General features: G+C 32.4%; 2 protein-coding genes across 3 annotated transcripts; one reads left to right on the forward strand and one right to left on the reverse strand.

Annotated features, from left to right (window-relative positions):
• Window positions 1-3,239: 3,239 nt before the first annotated feature.
• LOC126774242 (pyrimidodiazepine synthase-like) lies at window positions 3,240-5,064 on the forward strand. The gene is made up of 5 exons (XM_050495665.1): window positions 3,240-3,458; window positions 3,532-3,699; window positions 3,802-3,959; window positions 4,065-4,310; window positions 4,794-5,064. The coding sequence occupies exons 1-5, from the start codon at window positions 3,434-3,436 to the stop codon at window positions 4,959-4,961; spliced, it is 765 nt and encodes a 254-aa protein (XP_050351622.1). The 5' UTR covers window positions 3,240-3,433; the 3' UTR covers window positions 4,962-5,064.
• A 1,618-nt stretch (window positions 5,065-6,682) lies between these two features.
• LOC126774160 (RAB11-binding protein RELCH homolog) lies at window positions 6,683-16,745 on the reverse strand. 2 transcript variants are annotated; one of them, XM_050495524.1, is made up of 16 exons: window positions 16,386-16,745; window positions 16,129-16,299; window positions 15,852-16,012; window positions 15,383-15,553; window positions 14,581-14,903; window positions 14,136-14,330; window positions 13,684-13,846; window positions 13,245-13,410; window positions 12,720-13,091; window positions 12,062-12,410; window positions 11,389-11,673; window positions 10,452-10,570; window positions 10,154-10,310; window positions 9,689-9,882; window positions 9,223-9,349; window positions 6,683-9,051 (listed from the first exon to the last, which is right to left on the reverse strand). In XM_050495524.1, the coding sequence occupies exons 1-16, from the start codon at window positions 16,609-16,611 to the stop codon at window positions 8,829-8,831; spliced, it is 3,402 nt and encodes a 1,133-aa protein (XP_050351481.1). In that variant the 5' UTR covers window positions 16,612-16,745; the 3' UTR covers window positions 6,683-8,828. The 2 variants fall into 2 exon arrangements, with proteins under 2 accessions (XP_050351481.1, XP_050351480.1); XM_050495523.1 differs by having other exon boundaries at window positions 15,329-15,553.
• Between the last annotated feature and the right edge of the window lie 492 nt (window positions 16,746-17,237).

Genomic DNA, 17,237 nt, shown 5'->3' on the forward strand with positions numbered 1-17,237 from the left:
GTTTCTGACGCAATAACGTTTTACTTCTGTCAAACAAATTTACATGTGCCATAAAACTGTAAATCTTAATAATGATCTAGTTCTTATAAATCTGTACTAATAATTACATTAGCAAATAAATCTTATAGGCTAATGTATGTAGGCATGGGCGATACAAATCGTATATAGATACAATATCTATATATCGGTACAAAATCTAATATCTAGATATCAGAGCGCACAGTATCTATATATTCGGATATCCACCGATATCGGTTTTGTATACTCTGCATACAGTATATCCGATATCGAATATCGTTGTAAATTTGTAAATATCAATTGTCAAACGAGTAGGCGCGAACGCGAGTAGGATTGTTAGTGAAATGTCGATATATCGAACTTATTATTTAGAAATCTATATTTAGTACTATTTATTATTATTATGTTATTTATGTTTATCTATATCTTAGAGCGAAAAGATATATATCTCTTTTTTCTTCTTAATGATATATTTTTTTTTTTTATAGTAAAGGAAGGCGGACGAGCATATGGGCCACCTGATGGTAAGTGGTCACCAACGCTCTTAGACATTGGCATTGTAAGAAATGTCAACCATCGCTTACATATCCAATGCGCCACCAACCTTGGGAACTAAGATTTTATGTCCCTTGTGCCTGTAATTACACTGGCTCATTCACCCTTCAAACCGGAACACAACAATATCAAGTATTGCTGTTTTGCGGTAGAATATCTGATGAGTGGGTGGTACCTACCCAGACGAGCTTGCACAAAGCCCTACCACCAGTATAGTTTGCGCAAGTCTAATATTTAATAATTACATATTTCTATATTGTATTTGATTTAATAAAAATATAATCGGTTTCAGAACAATTCATAAATACGACTCACGCTTAGGTTATCTGTTGATAATTTTTAAAATATCGGATATTCGATATCTACGTAGACAGAGAAACAAAGTTTAGTTTCTCTGTCTATGGATATCTAGGTATTTTAACCGTTAAGGATATTATGATATTTTTACTGGTATCGGTTGTTTGACCTTGGGTGTCATTTTAGAAATTGCTATTATTTTTATGATCTATTTTATTTTCGCGGTCGCATTGTTAGGTTTGTAATTTAATTACTCGCTTTTTTTCTAAATTTTAGGTGTTTTTCGTAACTCATGTATTTTTTCTTGTTTAGGTAGATGTATATAATAATTTATCATGTGTGTCAAATAATGTACATATTGTATTGAACTTTTCAAGGAAATGAGGTATTTAGGGCAAGTGTTCATATTCATTAAATGTAATTTTAAAGAATGATTTTTAGTTAGATTAATGTTTGTGTTAAATACAATGAAGAATTGTCTCGTCCCAATACGAGCGTAATTTTCGATAAATTCAACTGTAGGCAAAAAAGACAAGGGCTCTTCAGGCATTTTACAGATATTTTTAAAAGTCAAATTAGATCAAAAGAGATACGAGTTATTACTCTTTCGGCAACAGTTAGAAGAGATGTATATACGAAGAAATGAACTTTTAAATACGCCGGCATTACAGAAAAACATCGCTATTACGCAGTTAGTCATAAGCCTGAAAAAAGTATGAAGGAAAGTTCATTTCGCTGATTTTCAAATTCGGAACTGCAACATATCTATTAATAAACAAATATTTACTTATTTAACCATGTCATTATCAATAACAAAAATAAACCAATACATAATATATGCGATAAACACAAATATTTATTAATATTAATCTGATATCATCTGGTACTGATTCGATTTCCAAGTACCATAGACTCGATACAATATCTAGATATTGAAATATATAGATACGATATCCGATATTCAAAACCGATATCTAGATACGATACAATATCGCTTCAAAGCGATATTACCCATGCCTAAATGTATGTGTATAAATATGGCTTCGATGCTAGTGCACTATGGATCCTGAGATTCCAATTTCCAATCATTTCTAAACATTTTTTATATAAAAAAAAATATTTCTAATTAAAAATAATAAGATTATTTATTTGCGTACGCGAAAGTCTACAGATACTTTGCTCGCACTTTACAGTTTTTGTACAATGAATGAAAAAGCCTAAGGTATGTTTTTCAACATAAAAAATAATTAAAATTTTGAAGTGTTTATAAGTTGTTAGGGGAACAGGAGTAACTAGTTACTTATGTAAGTAGTCGTCCCAGTTACTATTTGTGCATCTAAGACCTACGTACTTTGTAACTGCTTTAATTCGCTACTTAAGTAGCGAAACAAAATTGACAGATGGTGCATTCATTGTGTTTTTTGTTCAATTTTCGCTTATTCTTACGTTAGAAAACGATTCTACGTTCTCTGTCTATGGTAGACAGAGAAACTGAGTTAATTTCTCTGTCTACGATGTAAAGTGAAGATTTCAGATTGTGATTGTGAAGTATGCTCTGAAGTTTGAATTGTACGTTGACAACTTTATATAACATATGTAAATATGTCAATTATTTGTGTGCCTATAATAGAGAATAGTCCTTTCTATAAACAATTGCATGGCTTAACATAACGACTCTATTTAATGCCACTGAGCCATACAATTAATGCTACTTTAAAAATAAGCTATAATATAAAGCTAAAGAGAGATTTCGCAAACTTCACATTAAAAATATCACATACATGCACGAATCCACACTTTAAATTTTTTGCTTATATTAAATAAACAAAAAATTAAGTGTGGATAGTAAAAATATTGTAAAAAGACAAGATATATTAATCAACTCAACTTAAACGACATAATATTTGATAGTTTTTTTTTAAGTTAGAGATTGACCATTAATAAATTGCATTATCTATATATTATACCATAAAAAAATATTCAGAATACGTATATAATTTGTTTCACATTGTTTTGATAAAGTGGAAATAAAAGTACTTTAAACTTATTTTTTTATGGATGATTGCCTTTAAGTAAAACATGAGATACGTATGCTTAATTAAAAAGTATAACGGTGCTACATATAAAGATAATTTAATACCATAACATGTTAGCAAATAACATTATCTAATACATTATGTACTAGTCATGATGAATGTAGTTTAATTCTAAAAAATATGAATTTAGGTCAGGCCTGTTAAATAAAAAATGAAACTTTTTTTTTATTAATTTCGTCCTCGACTCCACAGAGTACCACTACGTTTTGTTCGACTCTACGACCACAATATTAGTACCTAGTATATTATACTCTTTGGTCTCTTTGGTCCGATCATTTTTATCATTCATTAGCTAGGTACTTTTAAAGATCTAGCAGAAACAGAAAGTAAAAAACTTCAGTTTTCGACGTTTCATCATTGTCAGTAACTGCCTTTTTTTCGATTTCTAGTTTGTACTTTCTCATCCCGTACTAATAATAATACACTGAATAAATACTTTCTACACAAATATAATAAGAAACCTAATAATGTCGGAAAAACATTTGCAAACGGGTAAGTGACAATTATATTGCATATTTTTACTGATAATTGATAACATTTTCAATTTATCAATTTTTACTTAAAGGAGACGACCTTCCATCGCACAATGGAAAATTGCGTTTGTTTGCGATGAGATTCTGCCCATATGCTGAAAGAAGTGTTCTTGTACTAAATGCTAAAAAAATCCAATATGACTTAGTTTTTATCAATTTGGATCACAAGCCAGAATGGATTTTTAATTATAGCCCCAAAGGTATGTAACACCAATAAAAACTATATTACATGCTACTCACAGGGGTAAACTTTTCTTCAACACCTTTTAGTGCTTAAAACAAATAATTATATTCTATTGTAGGCACTGTTCCCGCCTTAGAATATGAGCAGGGAAAAGCCATATTTGATAGCAACATCATCAATGTATATCTTGATGAAAAATACCCTGAAGTATCTCTTCAGTCATCAGATCCGCTAAGACGTGCTCAAGATAAAATGCTTGTGGAGCAGTTTGCAAGTGTAAGTCACATTTTTTTTTTATTTTTACCATTTTAAAATAACTTCTTGTATTTTCCTATTCAAAATTGTTAAGTTTATAAATTAACACTTACTTGTCCTTACTAGACTCAGTCGGCATACTATACAGCTGCTTTCAATGCTCAAGCTCTTCAACCGAATATGGCTGAAAATTATCACAAGGGTCTGGAGTTATTGCAAAAAGAAATTAAAGCCCGTGGTACTAAATTTTTACATGGAGATGAACCAGGCCTAGTTGACTATACCATCTGGCCATTCTTGGAACGTTTTGAAGCTTTACCTCTACTGGGCAAGACTGAGTTTGCTATTGAAAAGTCTAAATATGAAGTTTTGGTAAGTAAAAAAAATATATTTGGTAGTTGAGTAATTGCTACAACTGATAAGTAATATTTTGATAACCTTTTTTTTAATTTATATGTGCTGAGGTTTCATATTAGTTGTGTGGTAGAAAAATAATATTTTTTTTATTTTTATATAATTACAGTTCATTTATAAGTAAGGGAATAATTAATAGACTATTTTAAGCTTAGTATATTCTAAAATTACCTTGTAAATTACAGTGCACAGTAAAATGAAATATGCTTTATTTTGTTTAAAAACTATTTAAGCAAACATGAGTTAAATTAAAACATGACTCATCAAATTCTATTACCGCACTCACACCTGTCTCCTTTTTTAACAATTGTAAGGCAAGATTTTATTGTTGATTTCTTAGTTGGGTGGTGGGCCCTCAGTCCCATCCCCAGGGTTAGATTGGAACTATTCAAACATTCATAGTTATGATAAAACATATAAAACAAAAAAAAATCATTACAGACCAATTACATGGATGCCATGAGGAACGTGCCAGCTGTCAAGTCTTATGCCTTAGCTGCAGATACTCACGCTAAATTTACCGAATCCCGAATTAAGGGAGATGCTAACTATAACATGTTGGATTCAAGTGCAGTATGCTGCATGCGCCCAAGGAAGAAGAAGGAATAAACTATGAAACTTGTTACAAATATTATGTATTTAAAAAGTACTTACTCATGTTAAAAATATTATTGGTGCATTTAAATTGTAATAAAAGTACAATTTTATGTAAGATGTCTCTTATTTATCATGATTGGTGTCTAATTACACCAATTATACACAATTACAAAAATGAAGCAGGTGAAACAGCTGAGATGGCCCAGTGGTAAGAACGCATGAATCTTAACCAATGATTGTAGGTTCAAACCTGGGCAAGCACCACTGAATTTTCGTGTGTTTAAGTTGTGATTATAATTCATCTCTTGCTTGACGGTTGCATTGCATGTCTCTAAATTCACTGAAATTCTGCCACATGTGTATTCCACCAACCTGCATTGGAGCAGCGTTGTGGAATAAGCTCCAAACCTTCTCCTCAAAAAAATGGAGAGGCCTTTGCCCAGCAGTGGGACATTCACAGGCTGTTACTGTACTGTAATGGTGAAGAATAAAAATAAAACACACTACAGTAATGGTTTTTTTACATAAGGTGTAAAGTTTTTTAAATGAATAGTACCACAGCGTCTATTGAAGATCTTTTAATTCAAAATAAAAAAAATAGTATAATAACCAAACTGTATAACTTCATTGCATTCCTAAAATTGGATTATATTAGTTGGGATACTATAAGAATTCAAAAACATACTTCTACCATATCTGTTATATTACGGATTTGCATAATATGGAAACTTTTCCTTCTCTACGGCAATTTCTGATCATATTTATAAATTATAATCTACTTATATACATAAGCTCTTTCTTCAGGTATGACCTCTTAGCAATTTAAACACCACCAAACTAAGAAATATTAATACCTGAAGGCCGTTTCTATATATCTATTACATCGACATTCTCTCCTATTTCGCGCTTGGATGTGTCTGTAATTGACAAAGCATTTTTACCTTTTTTTCGTAGATTGTGTGTAAAAGTGTGTCGCCTAAAACAAAAATCAAGTTTTAACTTTATTTACTTAAATGACCTTTACAGACAACAATCTTTATATAATTAAATGTATGTCACTAAACTAAACGGTCGGATCAATCTTGATAATATTTATGAGTGAGTTAGAGTGGGTTACTGGATGGTTTACATTGGACTCGGTAGGTGGTGCTGTGATGGGGAAGTAAATAACTTATTCCACCCGTATGAAGTCGGAACGGACTGCTTGTAAATAATACAAAAATAATCCATTTACCTATTCTATTTCTATCATAGAATAAAGTAGCACAACAAATTGCAGTCTAAACTCGTCTGGCGTTTTTGCGGTTAGTTACGTTTGTCGCTGCCCGCTGGGTAACCACGTTTGGTTATTTATTTAGGGCATTTTTTATCTCTACTAATTATATTTTGAAATGTTATTCTTATGGCCCTGGCTTGTTTTGTTAACTGTTATCGCAATTTTATAACTACATTCATTTGGTTGTTTTTGTGGTTTCGTTGTTTGTGTATCGGTTTTGAATTTCGACAAATAAAATAGCGTATAAAGATCTGTAAAAGGTTAAAAGACAATAAAAACATTCGTTTTTTATAAAATTTATATTTCACCAAGGATTTACTACACAACCTATATTTTCGTGTACTAAATTAAAATAACCTGTAGGAATAGAATATATCACATTAACATCAACATTTCAAATAATAAATTGAAACAAAATTTCATTAGTTGGGAGATTCATAAATTATTTAGTATTTTTTTTATTTATTTTATTTTATTATGTTATTGAACAAACTCAATACAAATTATACAGTACATTCTACTCCAAAGAAACTGTCACAATATTTATTTATATTTAATCATTTTAAAATAAAATACTCATAAACAAATATAATTTTAAAATACTATTTATGTCACATATTTTAAATGAATTTAAATGAGAATAGACAGCACCATTTTCTAATTTTTTGTGTTACTAATATAATGTTACATTTTTTAAATTTAAATATGTTAATTGTACCAGTTAGTACTGCTGGGCTAAGGTCTCCTCTCCCTTTTGAGGAGAACGTTTAGAGCTTATTCCACCACGCTGCTCCAATGCGGATTGGTAGAATACACATGTGGCGTAATTTCAATAAAATTAGACACAGGCAGGTTTCCTCACGATGTTTTCCTTCACCGTCAAGTACGAGATGAATTATAAACACAAATTAAGCACATGAAAATTAGTGGTGCTTGCCCGGGTTTGAACCCACAATCATCGGTTAAGATTCACGAGTTCTAACCACTAGGCCATCTCGGCTATGTTTAATATTGTATTTTCATATAGAATAGGTGTGGAATTTCATGTTTTATCTTATTTTAAATATAATTGCTGATTACTATTACATTATTTTGTACCGAACTAGCTGCTAATTAAATTATTATGCATCGTGGAATACAGTATGTCCCAAAAAATATGTTAAAACGGGTCTTGGTCGACCATATAACCCTATAGGTTATAATTATTATAAAGGACCATCCAAATCTGTTAAGGCATTTAAAAGTTAAATTGGAATAAAGAAATATACACACATATGATATAGAAGTGTTTTCAGGGATCAAGTACCCTGAAAACAGTCCTTTTACACTTTTTTTTAAGTGGTCGTGTTAAAAATGATTTTGTCCAATGATGACATACGAAAAATGAAATGCTTGAAATGAAAATTTCGATCGAGTCAATTTAGAAGCAACAAAATTTTATATTGTAAATATTGCCATTGGTAACAACACAACAGGGTTTTATGTTTTTAATAACTACATTTTCAAATTGTTAAGCACAATTTGATTTCATTTTTAGATTTATTACAAAATTTTATCGGTTATGTATCATTTATCCGTTCCAAATTAGTTCTGCGAATAGCCGTTAGGGTATGTCCTTGTAAGTAATATTTATAACCTAAGAAAAAGTATTCAAGTCACGTGCCTCGGATATTACAAAAAATAAGGTAAAATATCAATTAATCGCTTATTATAATTCGGGACATCTGTAAAAAGCAACATTTATTTTAACAGCACTTAAAATTTGTATAATTTGAAATATTGTAGTTTATGGTTTAATATTATAAGCCATTATATATACTAATCTAAAATAAGCAAAACTGCAAATGTAATTTTTTTTTTGTAAACCTATCGCAATTCAAAACAAAATTTTGTTTGTATCTGATTTAAAATATTATATAATAACATTTTTTTATATAATACTAATAATATAATCTTATTCATCATTTCTAAAGTACTTACATATGGAATCAACATTTCAAATAAAGAATACCAGCAACATTTGTACAACGATATAAAATATTTACAATTCATTTACTTAACGATAGAGAGAAGCACTTTATAGAGAAATACATTTTAACGATAACAAAACACGAACATTTATATAAACTTTTATGTCAACATAAAAACTAACTATGAACCGAATAATAATATTAGCGATATTGTCTGTGGAACTTTCGAAATTTAAAACAATTAAGTACAAATGCCATTCGTTAATAAAATTTTGAGTGTCCTACGAAATATTAACTTCTATTATTATATAAAGCTGAGAATAAAGCGAATGTTTTTATGTCAACCATCTCGTTTCTACCAATCACTAACATGTGTTGCCATATTAATTTACTATTTTTTTAAATCTGTAAATCGATAATGAATTATAAAGTGAAAAAAGTTTTATAAAAGCATTCGTGACAAGAAAAAATACTTCATGATTTAAATAAATTAATTAATAACTACTGATATTGAGTGATGGTGTAATTTAAATTACATGCTTTTATTCTAATTTTATTAATAAAAGTTGCACAATGTATATCCGAATCTAGATCAAAGAATAAAATTAATAATTCTAAGAAGGACTTTTTAAACTACGTCTTTTTCTTAAAAATGTTCTGTAGATTCATATTAGTTTTGGACTGAAATATTTGCGTAACTCTTCTACCGACTTCCTGTGCAGCTTGAAGATTGGTCGACGGGCGGGGCGAAGGGCCGCGGGGGACCTCGGCAGACGAGCCCACGATGTGCAGGAGGGCCTCGATCGTCGGCTTGTACTGCGACAGGGACGGCGACTGAACAATCTCTTCTAGTTTCCTACGAATCATTACGTACATTGTCAGCTACCTCGATGAGTATTCGATAGTAACGAAGCAACATACCCGATACTTTTAAATGTTACGGGGGTAATACTCTATAATAACATTTTGTTTATTTTGAAATGTCGTAACGTATCAAAGTAGCAATAATATGAAACAAGGCAGTCACCGCAGCGCGCGCGGCAGGTCGCGGTGCGGCGCGGCGCGGTGCGCGGCCAGCTGCAGCGCGGGGCACAGCGCGCCCGCCGCGCCGCGCGCCGCGCCGCTCTCGCACAGCCGGCACAGCTGCGCCACCGCTGCAACCGACACACGAACACTATTATCTATGGCGATGACGCGAGCGACTCGACTTAATAATTATTCCCCGCATCGTTAAAGACGTTTAGGTTGTAAATACCCAGAAATTCATAAGCCGCTACGGACGGACTTCATTACATAAGTAGGCCGTGCGCATTATGAAGCTTAGTCTTAATATTAGAGATTTTTAAATGCGTCCACATGTTTAATGTGGTCTTATACATGAAAGGTAATGCAAATAATTATTGGATAATAATTATTCTGTCAAAATATTAGAAAAAAATTGTAAATTATTTGACACTGTAACGATTGTTCGATGGATCCCGAGAGTGAGTTACCTCTCTCGGAGACGGGCCGTCCGTCCTCGTGGGGCAGCAGGAGCAAGGCGAGCGCCTCGGCGGCGCGGGCCAGCTCGCCGGCGGACAGCTCCCGCGAGCCCAGCGCGCCCTCCAGCGCCGCCCACACGCGCGCGTCGCCCGCCACGCGCCGCGCCGCGCCGCCCCACGCAGAGATCCCCGCCTCGCGGACCGACCTGGCGGGCGGTGGACTTGTAGTTAGTTAATTTATCATTTAAAATATCGAATCAATGCCAGCAAGAAGCTGGTTGAATAAAGTATACATTTGTAATAAAAAAATTTGGGGAGCGTCAGAAAACATGAATAGACAAGGACAAAGAATGATGGATAAAAAATCACAGATTCTATGGTATAATATTAAAAGCATTTTAGAAAAAAAAAGATATTCTATGGAAAATCACTTATTTCTACCCAACTGGTATTTTAAATTTTTATATTTAAACTTACACATCGTCATCATAGAGAAAGGCGACGACGGCGGGGAGGATCTGTTTGTCAATACACTCCTCGTCTACATCCGTTATGTTCAGGAGTTCCGTGATTAGATTCGCGATGTACACTCGCACTGCGCTGCCGCTCGAACTGTCGCAACTAGTTGCTGAGACTGCAAATGAAAAAATAAAACAACATTATATAAAATTAATAAGTTTAAAAATTGGCTTTTAAATAACTAACATTTTAGTATTTGGAAAAAAGGTAAAATTTTGTAACAGATTCTTATATAATTAAAAAAAAATCAACTTACACTCCCGTAGATGTTGCAAAAAGAAATTAAGTGTATCCGGCCGGTTTTCTGCCAAATATTTAAACGGAATAGAGAATATTTTTGTTGGAAGACCTCTCAAGCTGCTGTACATGACCCATCTGTTAAGTTTCAATAAAATAAAATATCAAATACTTTGTTGTACATAACATTGTTATATATATGTGTCTAATTCAGTGAAAATTTTCATGTGCTTAATTTGTGTTTATAATTCATCTCGTGCTTGACGGTGAAGGAAAAATCGTGAGGAAACCTGCGTGTGTCTAATTTCATTGAAATTGTGCCATTGCCGCATGCCGCATTGGGGCAGCGTGGTGGAATAAGCTCCAAACCTTCTCCTCAAAAGGAGAGGAGTCCTTAGCCCAGCAGTGGGACATTAACAGACTTACTGTTAATACAGTGAAAAACCTAATTATTGGTTCTTTAAGAAGTTTAATTTCAAACAGGATTATCATACACCAACTATAACCATATTATATAATTATTGTGTATTTAAATAATTACTATATATATAATCAAAAGTAAAAAATATACTTGTTTTATTTACAAATAAATAGAATACAATCTTTTTAATTTAAGATTTTGGTAACATGAATATGTTAAAAAAAAAATATTTTTTTGGCTTTGGTAACTATTCGTAATAGCAAATTTAATTTAGTCTTCAAACGTCTAAGTATTAGAAATGCAAATAACTGAATTATTTTAAGGAGTTTCTAAATTATTTAAAGATACCATTTGTAGTGAATAATAAAACAGGTATTATTGGGATATGCAATCGCATGTCATAAGTAAATGACGATTTATTATTGCCGAATGAAGAATGAGCCGTTTGACTTAGACCAAACTAGATTAGTATTTATTCTCAAATAAGGTTGATATATAAGTACGGCATTCAAATTTTAATGAAATTATAACTTACTTTTCCAAAAATTCTCCATGTTGCGTCCTCGTTCCGCACGCTAGCAACACCGTTATTAAATATATGCCAACAACAACGACACAATCAATATTTACTTCATGTAGTTTCTCTAATTTATTTTCTAAGTCCATAATTATCTCATTGAATATAGGATTTAATATTTTCGAAGAGAATTCAGCACCAAAGTTATCTACGTAATTATTAAATAAATTTATAAGCATTTCATATATTGAGTGGTGATTTAATATCTTACTTTTTGTTGCTATATCTAAAATTTGTTTAACTCTGAAAAAAAAATTACACTGATGAATAAAATGTACTTTAACAACAAAATGCATTTAGGAAATATTAAAAACAGAAAGATTTTAAATTGCTATTAAGTGATAAGATTAAAAATTTTAATAAACAAAACTAACAATAATGTACAATATCTTCATAGAAATTTATAGATTACAATAAAAATTAAAATAGTTTTAATAGTTTTAATTTTAGCAAATTAACTTCAGTGAAATTCTACAATAATATCCAGATTCTGAAACGCTTATCAATAAGTCAGATTAATACTGAACTCTCATTGGTCACCGATAGCGTGATCAACTGCCATCGATCAATGAAAAAATTACAAATCCAAAAATAGGTGGTATGTCTCGAATAAATAAACTGATATACTCACACACTAATAAACCAATTCAATTCCTCCCATTTAGCTTCAGGGTTGTCTTTTAATAATCTAGACATTGTCGTTAATAAAACCTTAGCATCAACATCATCAGTCATATAACATTGTAAATCTATAAACTTTTTCTCACTCAACGGCACTTCTTGCAGGTTCACGGTTTCCATATCACAGTTACTCAGGTCAGTATTTTTAACTAATTGTACATTTATTACATAGGCCAATTGCGCTAAAACTAAAGCTTGCATCACATCCAAATATTGAATTACGGTTTTCCATTCGTTATCTGTGCTCGCTATAACTAAATTATTCATTATTCTGCTAAACAGTTCTGAAGAGAATTTGCCTGTAAGACAAAGATCAGAATTTATTAATTTTCTTAAAGCAAACATTTCATAGATATTGTTATAGTAAAAATGAAGCAAGCTGACAAGGCCTATGGGTGTCAAGAATGAAAATAAATATTAATATTTTGTTGTTAATAAATAAATAAATATATTAAATATTTGTATTAGGTTTAAATATATTAAGTTTGAAAACCTGTTAAAAAACCATATCATTCAAGGATAATAATTAAACAAGAGCTCTGTTATTATAAAATTAAATAGACTATTTGCCTTATAAAAATAAATATTTTAAACAATATAATATTTACCAGCAAATAGAGAAGTCCTTGCCAAAATCGGTACAAACACACTAATAGTATCTTTAACATTCTTCTCAACTGAATCCTTTAGGAAGTTAAACATGATATTCTCTAGCTGGCCATACTTATGCTCCGCAACCGGACATATAAGGCAGGCGGACTTGAGCCCCATGCTTCTGATTTCCGGTTCACTAGACTCGCACATGAGTACGACCAGACTGAGCAACAGAGATGTGCACAGCTCGATGGGCACGTACGGGGCTATCGAGAGACAGATTTGGCTGGCGAGTATTCTTCGTTCGGAGGACCTGGATGCTAAAAGCTCCGCTATCGAAGATAGCACCTCTCCACTGCCACCCCACTTTACGACTAAACATGTCGCTGGAAAAATAATAAAATTAAAATTAAACTTTGCCGTACATTGCATAAAGGTATTGGAAATAAATTGGCAAGATATTGAAAATCGTTACTCAAAGCGACATCTCAAATAAAAAAAATTTCTGTTGGTGACAAGGCAGTATTGCGTTAAAATACCTTCGCAGACGGCGCGGGCGTCGGGCGGGTCGGGCTTCTTGTAGAGCGTGAGCAGCGCGTGCAGCGTGCGCGTGCGGCGCGCGTCGCCCGCCGCCAGCAGCGCCGCCACTCCCGCCAGCAGCGCCGCCGCCTCGCCGCGCCGCGACACCAGCGTGTGCGGCAGCACCTGCGCCACCGCGACAACGACCTCAGAGCTCTGCTCTCCGTGGGCCTCCCCACCGGTGGAGGGGCAAAATCGGTCGAAAGAATATCGCCGCTTAATCCCAGCCACAGCGCGGATTTATTTTAATCTTTATACTACTTATTTATGCGAAAAAACTGACTATGATTCGGTTATAAGTTGGCACAACGTTAATTGACGTTTATGAACAGACATCGGCACAGTAAGTAATATGAGCTATTCCTTACAGGGCGCCACCTACTCATAATATTAACTCACTCGGGGTAGTGTGTCGGCTACCAGTGGTAACAGTCCAGGTAATGTGATGGGTTGTTTGCTGTTCACCAGATCTGAGAGTAGATCGTTTGCTAGAGGTTCATTCAGATCTGATGATTCGTAACACCACGACAGTATCGATTCCTTCAAGTTGTTGGGAAGATTACTAAAAATAAAATAAAAGAAATAATTAATGTATAATAGTATTTTTTAAGTTCTATTTATATTATAAGGTAAATTAATAATGTGTTTTTACCAGCTTTTATTTTCGTCAAGTTTTACGAGAAGCTTAAAAGCAGAACTTAATTGTAAGTCCAATTATTTTTTTTATTTCGATTATTTTTTTTATAAAGCAATTTTTTAAGTTTAACCAAGAACAGCGCAAAATCTATTAACGACTTTCATTTATGCCAATAGATAATTTGGACATCTTTGGTCATCTAATCTTATTTTACCTGTCAATCCACATTTCCTTGCTGGTTTCAATAGTATTATACTCATATTGCACTCTCGTCCACTCGCCCGCGTCGTTGATACTCAATGTTTCGTCGAGTGTGGTCACACTACCGCGTCTATAGGGTGAGCCGCGAACACTATCGCCAAGCAACGCAGGTTCGAACGAACTTGTGTTTGAACCTTCTTTTTTTGTTCTATTAATATTGAAGACACAGTTAATATATGTTTTTTTTTTTTAAAAAAATGTTTTTTGTCTATAAAATATTTTAAGATTTACAATTCAACACAATGACTTCATAAATGTCAAAGTTCCTGGATGAAATGAATGATTTGTAAAAACTTTTTCAACTATATCCCATGAAACCTATACATACACTGGCAGACTACAAACTAAAAGTAATCATAATATGAAAAAAAGTTAGAACATATTTGTATAATACTTACGATCCATTATTTTTCTCACTGTATATCATCTCAAATTGCTCTGGTGTGACACTATGAGTGGAATTTCCACTACCGTAATGATTTTCTGATGCTGAACAAGGGAGTGGTTTGTTTTCAAAATTCTGTTCTAATCTTGGTCGATCAACAAATAACTTATCACCTGGTATTTGCAGATCAAGAGCTTTGCCCTCGGATGTTGGACTTGTCAATGAATTCAAACTTACTAAAGCAGCGTCATACAACTTTTGAAAATTTAACTTTTCTGTTTCTAATGCTATTATTTTTTGTTTTAGCAGCTCTATCTCTTCCGCCTGAATTAAAAGCTGTAAATTTTCATTTTCTTTTTTTAAATGTACCATATATAAAAATGTTACGAAGTAATTAAGAATTTATATTTTTAAACATTGATAATATTTGAAAAAGTTATATAAATGCAACATAATTGCAAAAAGCAAGGAATGGTCAATGATTTATTATACACAATCAAAATATTTGAAAGGAAAAATGTAGCAACAATTAAATTTTACATTGCTGTTACTTTATTATTTATATTATTACACTATTTTTTTTATAGTATATTACATAATACAAAGAACCAATGTTTAGTGCCTGTTTAATATTATAACTATGCAAAAAAAAAACAAAACAATTTATTCTTAAACTGATATAAAATAAAAAAATTATAAAGGTAATTCAGTTATAATTGATCATTACCAGTGTTAGTAAATAGGAAATGAATGTTAATCACCTCATGATTCCATTCAGAGTCATGGTCTAATGATGTTTGACAACTCACACATACATTGCCCTCATCAAAATCAGTCTGACACTCCATATCTGCTAAAGATATACTTGTATTCATAGCAGAGTCCTCCTTAGGTACATTCAGATTAGTAGTGCTTCCTCGAAATAGGGATATCAAACTAGCCGGTCTCGGCATATTTAAACCAACATCATCCCAATCTTCAAATTCCTTCAATCAAAGTGTGTCTTAGAAACTGTAGGTTTAAGATAGTTAATACATAAAAATAAGTCAACTTCTGAAATTATGAGCAAAGTCCATGTACTAATCTCGCTAAACTATACAGTTTACTAAACTATTCAGTAACCAGTATTAGTATACACTAACACTATTTACAGAAAACTCGGCAGAAGCCACCATTCACATGAAAGTCAAATAAGTCAATCATCTAACTTTGATCGGTGTTTCAGAAACTGAAAGTAGTTTTTTTTTCTTTTCTTTAAGTATTGTAGTTATGTTAATAAATTACCTGATCTGGATTCTCATCGGAAAAAGTTATGCTTGTTAACTTGTAATTTTGAAGCAAGAGGTACTCGTTTATGAGAAAATTCAAAGCTCTCTTCTCATGTGGCTTTAAAGATCTTTCATTGAAGTTTTCTTTTGTTGTTTTATCTAAAGATGATTCTCCATCTATGATACATTAAAAATTAATTTCAATGAATTATTATACATTATTTAATACCAACTCCATAATTGTTATACAACTTTATTATAATGTTATGTTTAAATTTTCTTATTTTAATTACCAGCAAATTGAGTGAGGTTTGCCCTCAATGCATTAATGGTTTCACGAGCTTTTCGAAGTTCAAACTCAAGCACTGCAACATCTCCACCACTCCCTCCACGATCACCACCTCCATCTTCAGAATACCTTGCTGTGTCTAAAGAGTCTAACGTAGCTTGACTTGGTGTCCGGTCTACAGAATATAAGAAATTGATATTGAGTTTGTTATTTTATTTCTCATTTATTTTTTTAATTACATTTTTTAAGATTAACACATACGCATAGAACTAATATCTGTCGCTCGCAATACATGTTGCTCAAAATTGCCTGGATTCGAAAAGAATTCTCTAAGTTGAGGTAATTCCTTGCCGCTTTCGACAAGTTCTGTATGAAGTTCCAAAGCAGATAAAAAGAAATTGTCTTTTAACAATTTTGTTGCTATATCTTCATATGTGAGGTGTAATGTCGTAAAGGAACTCTCTTCTGCATCCTTATATGGATTCATTTTCTCGATACTTTATGTTAAAACATGACATATAAAAATATTTATTATTGGATTTCTTGAGGTAATCACATTCTCACTTATGTTTATATTTTTAATAATTGTTTTCACAGTGAAAATTAAAAACTAACCACTGTCTGTCGCACTGACGACAATTTGACAATGACTTCTTGTTCAAAGACTTGACTTGTCAATTTGACATTATTGCTATAGTGCTACTAGCATTTTAAACTAAGCCGTAAGATATGATTTAAAAAAATACATAATCTTGAAAACTAGGACCAATCCAAAGTGCAAATCCAAATCCAAAATGTAGCTATCACATAAGTGGTAAATATAATGCCACAAAACAAGAAAAAAAAGAATAAAAAAAAGGATAATGCCAGGTAGATACCACGGACTTATAGTATATTTTATTTTCCAGTTTGAAATGAGTGAGCCAGTGAACTACAGACACAAGGGATAACATCTTAGTCAAAGGTTGGTTTGCGATATAAGGAATAGTTAATATTTTTTTCAGTGCCAATGTCTATAGGCGGTGGTGACCACATCCCATCAGGTTGAAAAGGGCCAACAGACCGTCCGTCCGCCTAACTTAAAAAAAAAAAAAAATTTATTTATAGTAAGAG

Source organism: Nymphalis io, chromosome 16 (genome assembly GCF_905147045.1).
Source record: "Nymphalis io chromosome 16, ilAglIoxx1.1, whole genome shotgun sequence".
In the NCBI taxonomy this organism is placed as follows: Eukaryota; Metazoa; Arthropoda; class Insecta; order Lepidoptera; family Nymphalidae; genus Nymphalis; species Nymphalis io.

What these genes read in the sequence shown, in the direction of transcription:
- LOC126774242 (XM_050495665.1), top strand. Translation starts at nt 3,434, where the DNA reads ATGTCGGAAAAACATTTGCAAACGG. An exon ending in GGAAAAACATTTGCAAACGG is followed by an intron (nt 3,459 to 3,531) that starts GTAAGTGACAAT and finishes TTTTACTTAAAG; the next exon opens with GAGACGACCTTCCATCGCAC. An exon ending in TTTTAATTATAGCCCCAAAG is followed by an intron (nt 3,700 to 3,801) that starts GTATGTAACACC and finishes ATTCTATTGTAG; the next exon opens with GCACTGTTCCCGCCTTAGAA.
- LOC126774160 (XM_050495523.1), bottom strand. Translation starts at nt 16,611, where the DNA reads ATGAATCCATATAAGGATGCAGAAGAGAGTTCCTTTACGACATTACAC. An exon ending in CATGGAGAATTTTTGGAAAA is followed by an intron (nt 10,571 to 11,388) that starts GTAAGTTATAAT and finishes GAAACTTAACAG; the next exon opens with ATGGGTCATGTACAGCAGCT. An exon ending in ACGGCCCGTCTCCGAGAGAG is followed by an intron (nt 9,350 to 9,688) that starts GTAACTCACTCT and finishes TGTCGGTTGCAG; the next exon opens with CGGTGGCGCAGCTGTGCCGG.